This window comes from Diachasma alloeum, unplaced genomic scaffold (genome assembly GCF_001412515.2).
Source record: "Diachasma alloeum isolate Michigan unplaced genomic scaffold, Dall2.0 Dall_scaffold_01169, whole genome shotgun sequence".
Taxonomy (NCBI): domain Eukaryota; kingdom Metazoa; phylum Arthropoda; class Insecta; order Hymenoptera; family Braconidae; genus Diachasma; species Diachasma alloeum.
The window spans coordinates 90,530-108,229 of NW_021681279.1; the positions used below are offsets into that span (position 1 = coordinate 90,530).

The 17,700-nt window shown below is 38.4% G+C and overlaps 1 protein-coding gene across 1 annotated transcript in view; it reads right to left on the reverse strand.

Annotated features, from left to right (window-relative positions):
* The window catches only part of LOC107045999 (CDK5 regulatory subunit-associated protein 1), a 73,195-nt gene extending 56,115 nt beyond the window's left edge, over window positions 1-17,080 (reverse strand). The window contains exons 1-4 of the mRNA XM_015268444.1: window positions 16,030-17,080; window positions 2,580-2,900; window positions 2,146-2,467; window positions 1,857-2,006 (exon numbers count right to left, since the gene is read on the reverse strand). Coding sequence (XP_015123930.1) covers window positions 1,857-2,006; window positions 2,146-2,467; window positions 2,580-2,900; window positions 16,030-16,820 — 1,584 coding nt within the window. The 5' untranslated portion in view covers window positions 16,821-17,080. The remainder of the gene's footprint in view (window positions 1-1,856; window positions 2,007-2,145; window positions 2,468-2,579; window positions 2,901-16,029) is intronic.
* Window positions 17,081-17,700: the final 620 nt, after the last annotated feature.

Genomic DNA, 17,700 nt, shown 5'->3' on the forward strand with positions numbered 1-17,700 from the left:
TGTAATGGGCGATCTGGATTTTACATTATATTTGTCAAATTGCTCTTCCAAAAGCCCATCAGATATGTATGGCTGACATGAGATTATGACTCGTTTATTCCTGGTGACGTAAGACCGAATGGGAATACTCACGTGAGCTACTGTTACTGACTTCTTGTTATCAATAAGATCATCAACGGTGGATTTGCTGTCTAAGTACACACAGATACGATTGTTCGCTATGCGACCAGATCTGCGTATCTTGGAGGGTGGCACAAGTTTCTTCAAGGCTACTGTGTATTCTTCAAGTGATGCATCGACCAAAACGTCGATAATTATGGCGTGTTCTTCTAGGAATTCTTGACTTGATTGAGTTGCTTTTGCGTAGTTAACATTTTGGGACTGAGAAGGGCCTTGAGACGACATTTTCTGCTGGTAGTAGAATCCCTGATCTCAGAGATCCACTACAGTGGACAATGCCCACTTTCCAACAGATAGAATGCACTTTTTACGGTTTCTATCGTTAAATTTTATTCACAATTTCAATTTCACTCGATAGAATAACACAGTCTATACAGACACCGTAGGTAAACACGTTGAATCGCGGAGCGATAGGTAAACACGTCTGGACTGTACGGCTGTCGGCGAGCGAATCCCTAAATAAAGATTTGAATGTAATTTCGGAAAGTAATTTAGGAGTTTCGGATGAGACGACCTTATCTGGTCATGTTTTCCCCTAACTTAGGTTTTCCTCAAACCATAACAAATGCGATCCAGAAGGTTAGAGAGAGTATTGATGGGGGGGGGGAGGCACAAATTGTCAAATTGGGGAGGAATATTCGAGTGAAAAAAAATTTATTATGCCGAAACCATTCGGAAGCATACCATCAATTTATTGATGGTGATTAAAACATCACTCATTTACATGCTCACCATCATGTGCTCGCTTCCCCCTGCTGGGTAAATATTACCAATTTTTTTAAAGATCGTTTTATTGTGCAATCGTCTTGTAGCGGTGTGCCAAAGGATTTATTATTTCGTCTTTCCTCTCTCCATTGCGGTGACTGACAGGCCGCCATTTCCCGTGGCAATTATACATTATTCATGTCTCCTCTATTACAATCATTCCGCAATATTAATCAGCATTTTTTTACTTGTTTTTCTCAATTTAGTGTTCCAGAATGATGGGGCATCGAGTTGAAATTTCGAGTTGGCGTGCGTTGGATAGTGACAGACATCACGTCAATTATTTTTATCGTTAATTTATTCAACAAATTACTGGCAAAACTCGATGAGACTTCATTCCCTTATTTTTGAGTTTAATATAAATTAATATAGCTTCCTTTGTTGGCTAGCACATTGTCAACAAGGTGAGGGGTAAGGGACAAAATTTCGTTCTTAAAGCCCATGTATAAGCAGAAATTCGAATGATTAATTGAAAACGAATGAAACGATAAAACTACTCAGAGTTTTTTTTACAATTTTCCTTTTACCATTTTTGATTATTATATTACATATTCACTTTGCTAGCACATTGTCGTTTTGTGGCGAAAATTACTGAGGAGACCCCTTAAGTAAACTTTGCAAGATATCTATTTTTTTTTTAATTTCTACAGATCCACTTATCTCAACCACGGATGCAAGGATTGAGATACAGATTCTTTTCAGATTTTTTGGAGATCATGACAGAAAAGGTGGCTGAATTGGCGACTCATTAAAGTGCTCATAAAATCCATGGAACCCTCAATTCAGATGATATTTACAAAGTAATCTCTCAGTTCATTATGAATCACTCTACCACGGCTATCTTTTTCCACCACTGCAGTTACTAACTTGATTCTCAACGAAGATTGACGTTGTTACTCAAATAGCCTTACCCCTTCAATTAAAACCAGCTGATGCGTTCCAACCTGCAACCTGTTCAGATTCTCTACTTGAGACCGCCATAAATGTATCATTCTTGTTAAACGTTGGCTTTTCATTTCTGGTGATACATTATCTTCATATCTCCGATGAGCTGTAGTTTTCTAATACAAAGTAATAATTTCAAATAATTTGATTTCGTTTTTTTCCTCTCATGTTTCCTCTCAAGTTTTAACATGACACTCTAATTGATTCTTTATGAAATTTTAATGTCTGAAAATGAAACGAATAACAATATGTTACCTCTCGCATGCTATACTGGAACAAAAAAGCTTGATGAAATTTAACTTGGTCTATCAACGTCATTGTATCTTCAAATTCCTCATGAGTTTCATTGCAGAATCCAGCAATAAAGTCACTCGATAGTTTTATTTGAGGTATTATACTACGAATATGTTCAACTAATTCCAGATAAGATTCACGAGTGTATCCTCTCCTCATTCTCTCCAGGACTGCAGAATTTCCACTCTGTGCTGGTAAATGAATTTGTTTACAAATGTTTGGTCTTTCAGATATTAAATGGAGAACTTCGTCTGGAAAATCTTTTGGATGTGGAGATGTAAATCTGAAAAATTGAATCGGTTTTTAAGCAAGGCAAAGTGAATCGGTTTTTAAGCAAGATTTACTCTCATAGAAAATTCATTCACTGATAACTGCATCAGATACTAAGAATTTACCTAATTCGCATTTCGGGATTGACCAGTGAAACTTTATCCAGCAGATCACTAAATCTGAGTCCACCTAATTTATTCTTGTAAACCGTTCTGAATCCTTTGGCAAGATGAGTAGGGTTTTTTTCACCAAAGTAATAATGACATTGTGATAAATCTCGGTAACTGTTGACGTTTTGACCCAATAGAGTGATTTCCTTTATTCCTTGCTCAGATAATTGTTGTACTTCATTCAAAATACTTTCTAGTGGCCTCGATCTTTCTCTTCCTCGTACGAAAGGAACGATGCAATAGGTGCACATGTTGTCACATCCTCTCATGATTGATCTTTACAACAACAAAAGAAACAAAATCGTCAGAACTGACAAGACATTTCACGCACAATGAGTAAATTAGGCGAAAAAACTCAATGGGCAAGGGAAGAATCACAACGAGAAAATCTTAAGAAAAGCCTGAAAATCCCATAATTTCGTTATGAATTGCAGTACAAAGAAATTCCGAATTTTCATATCAACTTAGCAAAGTAAACCCGGAATCCTGACGTATATTCAGGTAAGTACAATAGTTAAGTGGAGACTATAAGTTTTAAAAGTCGTTAGCTAAAAACAAATAATTAGTGCAAAAAGATTAATCCTTTATTGTTCGTTTGCCCTGCAGACCCTTAAAATTTTAAAAATAGTCCAGGGCTTCCCATTTTTAAGCTACAGAAATTGGTTGTTCAAATTTTTTTTAAAAATATGTCCAATAACAATTACGAATTTGTTTTTTGAAATTTGACTCCTACACAGCTATTTTCGCTTTAATATAAAAATTTTAAAAATCGGCAGCAAAATTATCCTTAAAATAAATGGTGCAATATTTTATGAAAAAATTAGGAAATTAGTTGTGTAGGACTTGAATTTGAAAAAACTAATTTGTAATTGTTATTGCGCATTTTTTCCAAAATTTTGAAGAAAAAAACTATAACTCAAAATTGTGAGGCCCTGGACTATTTTGAACATTTTAAGCGTCTGCGGGGCGAACGAACAATAAACATTCTTTTTGCACCAATTATTCGTTTTTAGACACATCAAGTATCAGGTAGAGATACGTGCCAAGGACGTATGTGTGTACTGCCAGCTACCGCTATACTTATTCCCAAGCGCCTTCCCCCTCTCCCCATTCCCAACAATCACAGATAGAGGTGCGCCAGATTTTTTACCAAAACAAGTCATTTGCTTCGTTTGTTTTGGTTCTCGATTCTCGATTATTTTCTCGATATCTCGATGTTTACATCGAGAATCGATATCTCGCTATCGATGAGGAGAGGAAAGTGGAAAATGGCAGCCTGTCGTTATGATTTATTGTGATATTACTAGCGCCGCCGCGGCCGCGACGTTGATGCCCTTTCATTATGCTTTTTCTCAATCTTTCCTTGTGTTTCTTTAAAAAATTAATGATTCATCATAGTCTTATTAAACTGAGTATTAAGATTAATGGACACAATACTTATCGGGTCATCACCTGTTTGATTTCAATATTTCAATGAGTGATTCAATGATTCTTAATTTTTGTGCTCACTGAATGAAGTTCTAACTATAATTATAATAAAAATTCTATTCAGAGTGCGAAGCAATAATTATTGAAGTTCTCACAACCCAGAATTGTTTAGTGTTCGCCACCCCTTTTATTCTCCTTTACACCTTTACCAAAGCATTTAATTATTTTCGCTGGAAAAATTATATGACAAATTCTGATGCTCCTTCGCTAATTCGGAGTATTTTCTCGTCATTCATGATCTTTTTCACAATTTTATTCGACCATGCCATGAACTTGAAACTTTGATGGATCATCTGAATTTTTGTCAAATCCTCCATGAAGCCCCGAAATTCTTGTGAATTTTGCTTGAAAAACTTGGAAATTTTTGTGAAATTATATTCTCCGATTTTTCAAATTATGTTTTTCTTTCCCATTTGAATCAATCAGAGTGCAATAGTTGGTGTCACGTGACTCCTTCACATCAATTTCATTTGGAAAATTCCACCTTTTCCTATCAATTGTTCAGCCATGGTTTATTCAAAAATTCTCTAATATTTGAGAGATACCGAAAATATTCTCTAATTTTCGAAAGACTCGTGGATTTTTTCGGGTTTTTTCAGACAATCTCATAATTGTTGTAAATTCTCTGGAAAACTTCCGAATCATTCTACATTCAGAAAAAACCGACAATTCTCTGATTTTTTAGGGAACCTGTAAACTTCCTTAAAGTTCTTATAATTCATCCCTTATTCATCCTATTAAAGGTGGATTTTAGAAAAAATTTGAAACACATCCTCTATTATTTCCAAAAATCTTCTCTTAATAAGCATGCCTTAGAAATAGGATCTACTCTAATATTTTCATATTCCTATCGGTCTTAACAGTTTCGGCTTTGCATTATTATTTCAGTCAGGCTGAAAGGCTCCTTTTTCATATTCGCTAGCGCCGATGCCCTTTCATTATGTCTTTTTTTATTTTTCCTTGTGTCTCTTTCAACAATTAATGATTCATTATCGTCTTATTATACTGAGTGTTAAGGTTAATGAAAATAATGTTTGTCGTTTGATTGCCTGTTTAATGTCAATATTTCAATAAGTGATTCACTAATTTTGAATTTCTGTGCTCTATGAATGACGTTCTAACTATAATTATAATCAAAATTCGATTCAGAGTACAAAACAATAATTAGTAAATTTCTCTCAACTCAGCATTTTTTAATCTTCGCCGCCCCCTTTATTCCCTTTCACAACTTGACAATAGCATTCAATTATTGTTCTGGCAAAAATTATAAGACCGATTCTGATACTCTTTGGCTAATTCGAAGTATCTACTCATTCATGATCTTTTTTTTTTTTTTACGGCCTCGGAGTCCCTTTTTGAGTCGCATTCGGCACTCTATCCAACCCTATGCATGCGGCTGTGGATTCTACACTGTACCGCATTCGCACTCCTATGGAACATAGAAGTAGCATGGGGAAACCACAGAAAACCCATGCCGCTACAGGCGGTTCCTCTATTAGCAACCTCCCGCTCGCCGGGGCCTTCCGTTGAAAAATTCGGTTCCACGGAGAATCGAACTCACAACCTTTCGCACACTAGACTTGCGTCTAATCCACTCAGCCACCGACGTCGGTATTCATGATCTTTGTCACAATTTAATTAGGTGCTATATTAGTTGAAACTTGAATCATTAATCATCTGAAATTTTTTCAAATTCCCCCAAAAATTCCGATATTCTTGTGAATTAACAAAAAAATGTTTGTGAAATTGTTGAGAAAATCCGAGGAAATTTTTGAATTTTTAAAAATTATGTTCCTTCTCATTTCCATCAATCAGAGTGCAGTTGTTGGAAGCTCGGGACTCCTTCACATCAGTTTTATTTGGAAAATTCCACATTTTCCTACCAATTGTTCTCTCATTGTTTATTCAAAAATTCTTTAATATTTGAGAGATACCCAAAATTTCCTCCAATTTTCGAAGAATTCAGTTTTCTCGAATTTTTTCAGAACACCTCATAATTGTTTTAAATTCTCCGGATAACTGCCGAATCATCTTACATCCGGAAAAAACTGGCTCCCTCTGAATATTGTCATTTCATGTTTCCAGCGCCAAATTGAAAATAAAAACTTGAAATGACCGTGTGACTTCTGCTCCAACCTTTTTCGTGAATCTGACATTCATGTTAATGATTCAGAGGATATGACAAATATCATCATTCTTGTTCTCTGCAATTTTTTAATTTGGATATTATTATTATCATTTTTTGAAGCGAAAAAATTGATCATGGTTTTCATTGTGTCGCATTCAAATTCTATAATCTCATAATTCTAGCTATTGATTCTAATCAACTTTAAAAAAAACCTTACTAAACGCAACATTAGTAAAGTTGAATAATTCTATTTTCTATCTATTAACTATCCAGTAATTTTAGGTACAGAATATTCATATATTGAATGAGAATTTAAGGAACTTGAGAGTTTTTATCTCCATGCTGTTAAAAAATGTTGAATCGCAGTTAATTTCCAGTGAACTTTTACATTTCAAGACTTGTACCTCTCTAACTCTTAAAATTTACTATTAAACTGTCCTTAAAATTTTAATCTTTTTTTTCAACAGTATAACTGCTATGTACTCATAATTATGAGCGAATATTTAAAAACTATGTAAAAAAAAATGAAAAGTCGACTTTTTGAAGTAGACTAATGAAAAAATTGCGATTTTCGGAGACCATGAATGTGTTTTTATAAATGATTCCATCATAATCAATTTTTCACTCAAAGAATAATTTTTCCTGAATTGTAACGAATTTTTCTGCTCCAAAAATCACACCAAAAATCAATTTTATGTGAAAAAATTATATTTTTCGGAAATTTGAGACATTCTATTATTAATTCCTAAGAGAATGTTGGTAAAAGCAAGTATTTATGGAATTTTGTTCGAACTCCGCTAATTATTTATTCCATTACGCCATTCTTTATTTTCGAGCTTTCCTTAGCCAATTTAATTGATAAATTAAATGATTTAAAATCTTTGAATAAAAAATATTCCAACTTTTTTTATTCCATGAAGAATATTCAATATTTTTTGATTTTGTGGTTTCAGTATTGATTTCATTACACAAAGCTTCTAAAAGAAAATTTAATACAAAAATTGAAATCAAATTATTTACATAAGTCTCGAATTTGGTCTGAATCATTTAGAAAAACATGAGATTTATTTTACTTCCGAATGAAAGCAATAAAATCATTCCATTTTTACATTTCATAATTGTTGCTTCCGAATGGGACCATTTGTCGAATCCGAAAATGCCAATTTTTTCATCAGGATAACTACTTTTGGCCTCAGAAGTTCGAATATGCAATTTTTAGATCATGTCCGTATGTATGTATGTATGTATGTATGTGTGTGACCGATCGTTTTTCTACGATAATTATGATTTAAAAGATAGTTCCTAATCCCATCTTAACCAAATTCGATCATGAGATTGATTGCATCATCTGTTGTTCAAAACCATTATTTTGAAACCAATATTTTCGGGGCAATGTCGGCTGCCAACATTGAGGCAATGTCAATAAATTGAATACAATAAATCGTTGACATCAATTTAAAATCCATCGTTATAAAAATTCCATGCGAAAGCAAATTATTAATTTATGAGCAAAAATATATTGGCTACGTTGTGACGAAGCAATTGTCCCCTTCTATTTTATTCCACTCTTGACATTCAAGTTCATTAAAATGATCAATCATTCCAACTACCTTTCAATTTTCAACATTCATCACCAAAGCATAATTTTCCATTCCCCTCGTTATAAACAAATCCATGTGTAGAAAATATGCACTGAAGTATTTAATGTATACACGACTTTCGTTTCTTAATTAAGGTTATAAGTCCATTTTGTAATTTACGCGCAACACTATTAAAATTATTATTTGTTATTTTCACTTGTGTTCCATTTCTATAAAACTATAACTATTATTTAAAAATGCACCATCAAAAATGCAACAGTAAAAATGCAATTTGTTACCGGCAAAAACCCCCTCCACGGGGTTCCCACTTTGTCGTAGTGAGGGGGCTCAGTCGCGGGCGGTGGGGGTCTTAAGGACTACCGCCGCCCGCGGTCGCTAAGAGGAACCCACCCAATCCATGTGTGTGAGCGGCGTAGGCCATGGGCTCGGCCATACCGTGCCTAAGGATGCGTGGCACAGGGGGAGCTGTGTCGCTAACGGTGCCTCTCAGAAACCTGGGCGACCTCTGAGAGTAGTCTTGGGTGTAACCCTCCCGAGACAAGCCAAGCCCTGGGCAATCGCGGCAATGCACCAGGTGAAAACGCTTAACCGCGGTACTCGTGGGACCAAAAATGGAAACCAATCCAAAAAAATCTCAGTACTGAAAAAGAAACTTCGGGTGGGGCCGACGATGGCGAACACACGAAGTCTGACGCTGACCAGTCTGATGTCTGATGTGAATCGGGTCAGACTGAGTGGAGCCGAGAGAAGACGTCGCAAGAGAGCGAAGCTGCATCAAACCTCGGGGGCAATTGCAACCTTGGCGGATGCAGCAGCGAAGGTCGATGAGGGGAAGGGGGAGGGGGCTGTGAGGAAGGCAATAAAACGCCTTCCATCGGAGCGTACCACGCCAAGCCCCTCAGTCAGACCGAAAGAAAAGAGAATGAGAACGCAGGATCAGGGCACATATGCTCGGAATACTGCGAGCTCATTCAAGTTTGCAGTTATGCCGGAGTCATATCCGGATCAGAAACTGGGGACTGAAGAGATAACGGAGGTGAAGAAACTCCTGAAGGGGGCCATTCTGGCGTTACCTGACGGGGTGAAAGCACCCACCTTCAACGGTGTCTGGGAAAGAGAAGGTGTGGCAATGGTGTACTGCATTGATGAGGAAACGGGAAATTGGCTGAAAAGCCTTTGCCCCGAAAACAAAATAGCTGGGCTTACTGTACATGTGGTCACAGCCTCAGAGCTTCCCAAGAAGCACAGGGTTGTGGTACACGCGGAAGACCCAGATCAAACCGCTCAAGAAGCACTGTGCTTCCTTGAGAAACAGAATGCAGGACTGCAGGCCAGAGAGTGGGTTGTCGCTCGGGGCAGTGAAAGCAGGGACGCGAAAAATGCCCACTTCGTTGCGCCGATCACTCTCTGTTCTGAAAGCCTGCAACTTTAGACTGCTCTGCGGGATTCAAAAAGCAACTGTCAAGCTGCTTGCGAAATACCGTGGTGAAAGTCAGAAGAAGGGTACATAGAGGTACCAGGAAAGTAGTCATCATTATAGCTGCAACCCGGGTGCACATTGTACGGATAAATTTGCATCACAGCAAAGCAGCCTCGGCTACTCTAGTCAGGCTATTAGCTGGGATGCAGATAGACTGTGCGGAGGCGATAAGGAGGGCGTCATCCACATTTTATGTGAATGCCGCCCATTAGCACTCCGTCGCTATAAAATCTGGGGCCAGGCTTTCCTGGAACCAGAGGACTCACAACAAGCGGCTGTCACCAGCCATATTAGTCTAGTGAGAAACACAGGGCTGGGGCTGTGTGACTGACCGAAACTAAGGCGGATGTTACAAAAGATCGTATGATTTAGGTGACTCTGGACGCTTTAAGTGACCAGCCGCGCATATTCTAATTCTAATTCTACCGGCAAAAAAAAATTCACGTGTAGACCATAAAACGAGCACATGTGAGTTACACTCTCGACTTTTGGAGAATCGATTCTCATTCGATTATGAATTCGAGATGTATCCAATTCTACTGCGCATATGCCAGCGAGTTCGAGTTTTTTTGAGTTCGACTTTTCTCCTTTCGAGATGTCGATGGCATGCTTTTTTTTTATATAATAGGAGGATGTCCGGATGTATGTATTGTGACCGTTTTCTAGATTCTATAATACTAAGTCCTGAAAAAAGGATTAGGGCGAGTCAAGAAAAGGGACAAATAAGGGATAATTTGAGAACAATAACCTATATTCTTTTCTAAATACAATTATGATCGTCAAAAGACGTAGATAAGGCCTTTACTGAGATCTAGGGAGTGGGGGAGGCCAGGCAACTTTTGTACACGTAAAAAGGGAGTGACTCTAATGCAGAAAAAGGGGAGAAGCTAGTCGTGTCGACGGAATGCAACTAAATATATAAATGATAACTGAAGGGGGAAGAAACAAAAGAGTGTAGGCTCACCGTTGGGGGGTATGAAGGGTAATATTGTGGGGACAAGAGGGAAAATGAGGGGGTAACTCGTACTCACGATGGGACTTCACTCTGGCGAACACGTGGAATTCCACCGGCGCCTTGCACTCCTTCAAAATACCAGGGCGTTTTCCTGAAGAGCCTCCTTTCCACCTCGGGGTTGCCTGGGCACCAATACTAGAGCTGGAATGAGCTCGATGTATCAAAAGTCCTCTTTTTATCCGCCAAATAACTTCCGGGCGAATTTTACTGCATTCACTATTACTATTTTCGGGGCACGTGGTGACTCACGGGGCAGCTAATGCACGAGTGACGGTCTTTTCTTTTCCTTCGCGATTCGTGGGGGTTCGTCAGGTGTCGAAGTCCTTCGGGTTTTAATTCGGGAGCAATCGGGGCCAATCAGCACGGGTGGTGACGATGACCACAATCCAGGGATGTCTCGCAAGGGATTATTGCAGGTGTTGAATATTCGGGGGTCCAGTATGGGGAATTTCCAGGAGGCGATGGCTTCTCCAATTGATCGGGTGGGGCCGGAACTGATGTCTTCCTTCGGCTGATGTCTTCGTGATGTCCAGGGGCAGGGGCAGAGGGGCGATGAGGGGAAAAGTGAGGGAAGGGGTATCCAACGGTGGCGGAATTTACATTTTAGGGGGCAATGTGTAGTGGGAAAAAATATGTAGAAAAGTAATAAAAAATAAATGAATATGCCTCGTCACAGTATGTGTGTGTANGATGTCCGGATGTATGTATTGTGACCGTTTTCTAGATTCTATAATACTAAGTCCTGAAAAAAGGATTAGGGCGAGTCAAGAAAAGGGACAAATAAGGGATAATTTGAGAACAATAACCTATATTCTTTTCTAAATACAATTATGATCGTCAAAAGACGTAGATAAGGCCTTTACTGAGATCTAGGGAGTGGGGGAGGCCAGGCAACTTTTGTACACGTAAAAAGGGAGTGACTCTAATGCAGAAAAAGGGGAGAAGCTAGTCGTGTCGACGGAATGCAACTAAATATATAAATGATAACTGAAGGGGGAAGAAACAAAAGAGTGTAGGCTCACCGTTGGGGGGTATGAAGGGTAATATTGTGGGGACAAGAGGGAAAATGAGGGGGTAACTCGTACTCACGATGGGACTTCACTCTGGCGAACACGTGGAATTCCACCGGCGCCTTGCACTCCTTCAAAATACCAGGGCGTTTTCCTGAAGAGCCTCCTTTCCACCTCGGGGTTGCCTGGGCACCAATACTAGAGCTGGAATGAGCTCGATGTATCAAAAGTCCTCTTTTTATCCGCCAAATAACTTCCGGGCGAATTTTACTGCATTCACTATTACTATTTTCGGGGCACGTGGTGACTCACGGGGCAGCTAATGCACGAGTGACGGTCTTTTCTTTTCCTTCGCGATTCGTGGGGGTTCGTCAGGTGTCGAAGTCCTTCGGGTTTTAATTCGGGAGCAATCGGGGCCAATCAGCACGGGTGGTGACGATGACCACAATCCAGGGATGTCTCGCAAGGGATTATTGCAGGTGTTGAATATTCGGGGGTCCAGTATGGGGAATTTCCAGGAGGCGATGGCTTCTCCAATTGATCGGGTGGGGCCGGAACTGATGTCTTCCTTCGGCTGATGTCTTCGTGATGTCCAGGGGCAGGGGCAGAGGGGCGATGAGGGGAAAAGTGAGGGAAGGGGTATCCAACGGTGGCGGAATTTACATTTTAGGGGGCAATGTGTAGTGGGAAAAAATATGTAGAAAAGTAATAAAAAATAAATGAATATGCCTCGTCACAGTATGTGTGTGTATGACCGATCGTTTTTCGACGATAACTGAAAAAATAATTGTTTAAATGAATCTAACTATGATTTAAAATATTCTTCCTAATACCACTTTGACCACGTTCGATCATGAGATTGATTGCATCATCTGTTGTTGAAAAAAATTATTTTGAAACCAATATTTTTGAGGCAATGCTGGCTGCCAACATTGAGGCGATGTCAATAAATTGAATAAAATGAATCATTGAATTCAATTGGAAAATCAACCGTAATAGAAATTCCATGCGGAAGCGAATTGTTAATTTAGGAACAAAAATATATTGACTATATTGTGACGAAAGCAATTAATGACTTCTATTTTATTTNAGGCCAGGCAACTTTTGTACACGTAAAAAGGGAGTGACTCTAATGCAGAAAAAGGGGAGAAGCTAGTCGTGTCGACGGAATGCAACTAAATATATAAATGATAACTGAAGGGGGAAGAAACAAAAGAGTGTAGGCTCACCGTTGGGGGGTATGAAGGGTAATATTGTGGGGACAAGAGGGAAAATGAGGGGGTAACTCGTACTCACGATGGGACTTCACTCTGGCGAACACGTGGAATTCCACCGGCGCCTTGCACTCCTTCAAAATACCAGGGCGTTTTCCTGAAGAGCCTCCTTTCCACCTCGGGGTTGCCTGGGCACCAATACTAGAGCTGGAATGAGCTCGATGTATCAAAAGTCCTCTTTTTATCCGCCAAATAACTTCCGGGCGAATTTTACTGCATTCACTATTACTATTTTCGGGGCACGTGGTGACTCACGGGGCAGCTAATGCACGAGTGACGGTCTTTTCTTTTCCTTCGCGATTCGTGGGGGTTCGTCAGGTGTCGAAGTCCTTCGGGTTTTAATTCGGGAGCAATCGGGGCCAATCAGCACGGGTGGTGACGATGACCACAATCCAGGGATGTCTCGCAAGGGATTATTGCAGGTGTTGAATATTCGGGGGTCCAGTATGGGGAATTTCCAGGAGGCGATGGCTTCTCCAATTGATCGGGTGGGGCCGGAACTGATGTCTTCCTTCGGCTGATGTCTTCGTGATGTCCAGGGGCAGGGGCAGAGGGGCGATGAGGGGAAAAGTGAGGGAAGGGGTATCCAACGGTGGCGGAATTTACATTTTAGGGGGCAATGTGTAGTGGGAAAAAATATGTAGAAAAGTAATAAAAAATAAATGAATATGCCTCGTCACAGTATGTGTGTGTATGACCGATCGTTTTTCGACGATAACTGAAAAAATAATTGTTTAAATGAATCTAACTATGATTTAAAATATTCTTCCTAATACCACTTTGACCACGTTCGATCATGAGATTGATTGCATCATCTGTTGTTGAAAAAAATTATTTTGAAACCAATATTTTTGAGGCAATGCTGGCTGCCAACATTGAGGCGATGTCAATAAATTGAATAAAATGAATCATTGAATTCAATTGGAAAATCAACCGTAATAGAAATTCCATGCGGAAGCGAATTGTTAATTTAGGAACAAAAATATATTGACTATATTGTGACGAAAGCAATTAATGACTTCTATTTTATTTCACTCTTGACATTCAAGTTCATCTAATTATCAATCATTTCAACTACCTTTCAATTTTTAACATCCATTACCAAAAAATAATTTCCCTTTCCCCTCAATATAAACAAATCCATGTGTAGAAAATATGCATATACTATATGACAATAAACGTAATTTCCCACTTGCTTCATTCCATTCTTGGCTTTCAAGTTATCCAATTATCAGTCATCATTCGAACAATTTTTCATTTCACATAGAGAATCCGATTTGTAATTTACGCGCGCTTTCTTGAACAGCGCCATCGCGGCCGCATTGCTCATTCTCATGAAAGTTCACATGAGAATACGTCCTTCATGCGCCGCCATGACACTTTTTACATGTCCTCCCCCATGGCAGTTTGCAATGCATGCTTTTTTTTATGAAGGAAAGAACAAGACCCTTCGTCATTTTTTGAAGCTCTCCCTCATTATAGGTCTCTCTAATGAACTCGATATGATGAAAAAGATTGTGGAACATGAGTTTAAATATACCGATAGATGTAATGGATGCAAATATGTAAAAGAACGTACAGAAACTAAAATAGTTTGGAATTTATTGATTGACGATTCAAAATTATCATCTACAGAATTGAATCATTTAATTGCCGAATCTTTGACATTCTGGTCTGATTCAAGTTCATATTGTAATAATTGTGGGAAGATAACTGAAGGTATTCGTAAGATGGAGCTGGTTACTGTTTCGAAAGTGTGGTAGTGATAAAATTAGAATCATGTTCGCCGAATGAACGGTCAAAACTAAAAATGAAAAAAATTTCTATAAAAGCTGTTCCTAACGCTCAGGTAGTTCTATGTGGTAAAAAATACAGTCATTAGCGCGATATTCCATGGAAGAGAGAAGGATGATGATACTCACTGTAGAAGTTTATTACGATTTGAAAAAACTGATTGGATCCAAGTCGATGATACCGTAATTAAATCGACAAGGTGGCCAAGGAATTCCAAGAATATATGCATGATGTTTTTACAAGTTAATTGAAAAATGAAAAATAAAAATAACGAGAGATATATAAATGAATTCACTGTAAGAAAAAATGGAAAAATTATTTCAGTGGATAAACCACAAAAAGAAAGGAAATCACACAAAAAACACCAAAAAGAGTTTTGGTGGAAAAAGACTGTGCCAAGTCCGTATGATTGTTCGTTCACAAAAATTTAAGAAATCACGAATAAGAAAGCCAAATCGATATTCGTTCATGTATTACTACAACATACGGTGATTGTGAATAAAAAAACAAAAGCGGCAGTCAGTTTATCTGGTGAACGTACTTGGCGTGTGCCGCTTTAAGTATCATACTAATTGCCATTCGTTAAACCACTGGTCAACACAGGAAGAACTATGGAAATGGAAAAGAGTTCTAAGTTGTATGGGGAATTTTACACAAGATTAAANTATGATTGTTCGTTCACAAAAATTTAAGAAATCACGAATAAGAAAGCCAAATCGATATTCGTTCATGTATTACTACAACATACGGTGATTGTGAATAAAAAAACAAAAGCGGCAGTCAGTTTATCTGGTGAACGTACTTGGCGTGTGCCGCTTTAAGTATCATACTAATTGCCATTCGTTAAACCACTGGTCAACACAGGAAGAACTATGGAAATGGAAAAGAGTTCTAAGTTGTATGGGGAATTTTACACAAGATTAAATGGCAAAACTCATGATTTACTCGCACTGAAGAGAATCGTATATGATTGGGAATGAAGAAGAAATCAATGGAGATTAGACTCTAGACCAATTTAATCTACATTTTATCGTATGTTCTTTAAGAAACTATATGAACGCCGCATAGTTTGAACAAAGTATATGTATATTTCGTGACTCCATACAAAAATGATAATGCCGGAATGAATAAAAGGAATAAATGTCTACTGCCGTATACGTCTTCCAGAGGAAGGTCATTGTCACTAAAGAAAGAAGATTCGACTGAGGCAATGGAGTGGAGAATACTCAAATTTATTGAAGGTAAAATTAGGGAAAATATATAGAAAATTATTGTTTAGACGCGCCCAAGTACGGTCACCAGATAAATTGTGGTTGCCGCTTTTTTTTTCTTGTGATTCACAATCACCGTATGTTGTACTGATAAATGAACGAATATCGACTTGGCTTTCTTATTCGTGATTACTTAAATTTTTGTGAACGAACAATCATACAGACTTGGCAGTCTTTTTCCACCAAAACTCTTTTTTGTGTTTTTTGTGAGATATATTCTATCTTCAATGTATGAGAAATCTCATTCCAATAGCCCACGACTCTTAAAACTCATAACAGTCTCCCCTTAAGATGTTCAAGCGAATGAATAAGATCCTACGAATAAAAGACATCCTTCAACTCACACAAATGCAGAAACCGAGTCTGGATTCAGTCTCACAGGGGTAATATCAGCATAAGTTTCCTCCGCCGACAGTTGGACGTTGATTGCAGTTTCATGATTCTCCACAATAGACAACAGTCTCGGCAAATCGCGATAACTGTCCGGTCCAGCTACAAGATCCACCGCTTTCTTCCTCTCCAAAATCCGTGCTTTGAGTCTCTCAGCCATGCATCCAAGTATTCCAATCCTCAGAGAAAATCTACTCCTTAGATGCTTTCGTTTTCTTTTCAAACTATTTAACTGATCTATCCTCGCCCAGATTTTCTGCTCTGCTCCCTCCCTTATAGCACAGGTCATTACCAAAACAATATCTGCTTCGTCAATCTGAATCGTTCGAGTGTATCCACTGCCTTTTAATACAGACCAAACGATTTCTGTGTCGTTCACATTCATCTGACATCCATAAACGTCGAAGTAAACTTTCTGCTCAGGTCCATAGTTTGTTTTTAGGTATGGATGATTTCGAGCGCTTACTGTAGGTGTTGTCTTCGCGTTCGCAAGAATAAAGTCTGCTAAATCGGGCCCTTGTTGAAAGCGATAATTTTTTTTATTATTAACAATATTTTCTGAATTTCCTCTTAGAGGTTCTGAATCCGCTCCAAGATAAGCTGAACAATGCAATTTATTATATTGCCACTGGAGGGATTTCACAGTATTATGAAAGATTCGACTCTTTTTCTGCAAGTTTAGGGATAAAATTCCTCGAGATGTACTGGAGTTGATGCAACTTGATAAGTATCTTACTCCGTTCATGATTAGAAAGAATTAAAGACACTTTATCGTAGTTTATTCAGAGGTTATAGCGTTTGGCATTGTTAAGTCATCATATATGACATTATGGCACTACTAGTATTAAACATTTTTTGTTTTATCACTTTTCGAGATTCTGATTGATTTGTCATTTACATTCCACTTATTGTCGATTTTTGTTGTGCCTGGCAAATTTTTTGAAATATTCCCAGTTGGAGTGCAATTTTTTTTTAAGGTTACTGGGTTACTCAATACGAAGCTTATAGGGGGAGATCTGAACCACGGCCAGAGATTATATGGGAGATCTGCAACGACTATGGAAAGTCTTCGTCCGTATTTTTTCTTAGCGGTGGCGCGAGAACTACGCGGAGTGCACGTTTGTTGATAAAACAGGGCGCGTACGCCGATGTCGATATTCCCCCAGAGATTACAGGGGAGAGCAGGGTTGGGTGTGTAAATAACGTTGGTAAATCACACCGTTTTTTACCGACGTAATTTACGTAAATTACCTCGACGGGTTTTTTATATTTTTTACATTCCTTCGAAAAGCTTGCAATTTTCGATTACTAGAATGTTTTGTTTTATTCCGCGTGACGAAGACGCAGTATTGGACACCCCTAGCGAATAAGGATCCATGTTTAGCATGGATGTAGCATGGATGTGCATGGATGTAATTTTAAGGCGAAAAATGGGCCAAAAATAATTGGAATATAATCAAAAAATTATTTAAATGCTGATAGACAAACAATTGGTCCCAATTAATACCCATTAATAGGTTATTTTGTATAATTAGGAGAAATTATTGATGGTGTGCTGTGTGGTAAAGAAGTTCAGATGGGAGAATGCCGCGAGATGGCGCCAGTGTTAAATTATCGAGTCGGCG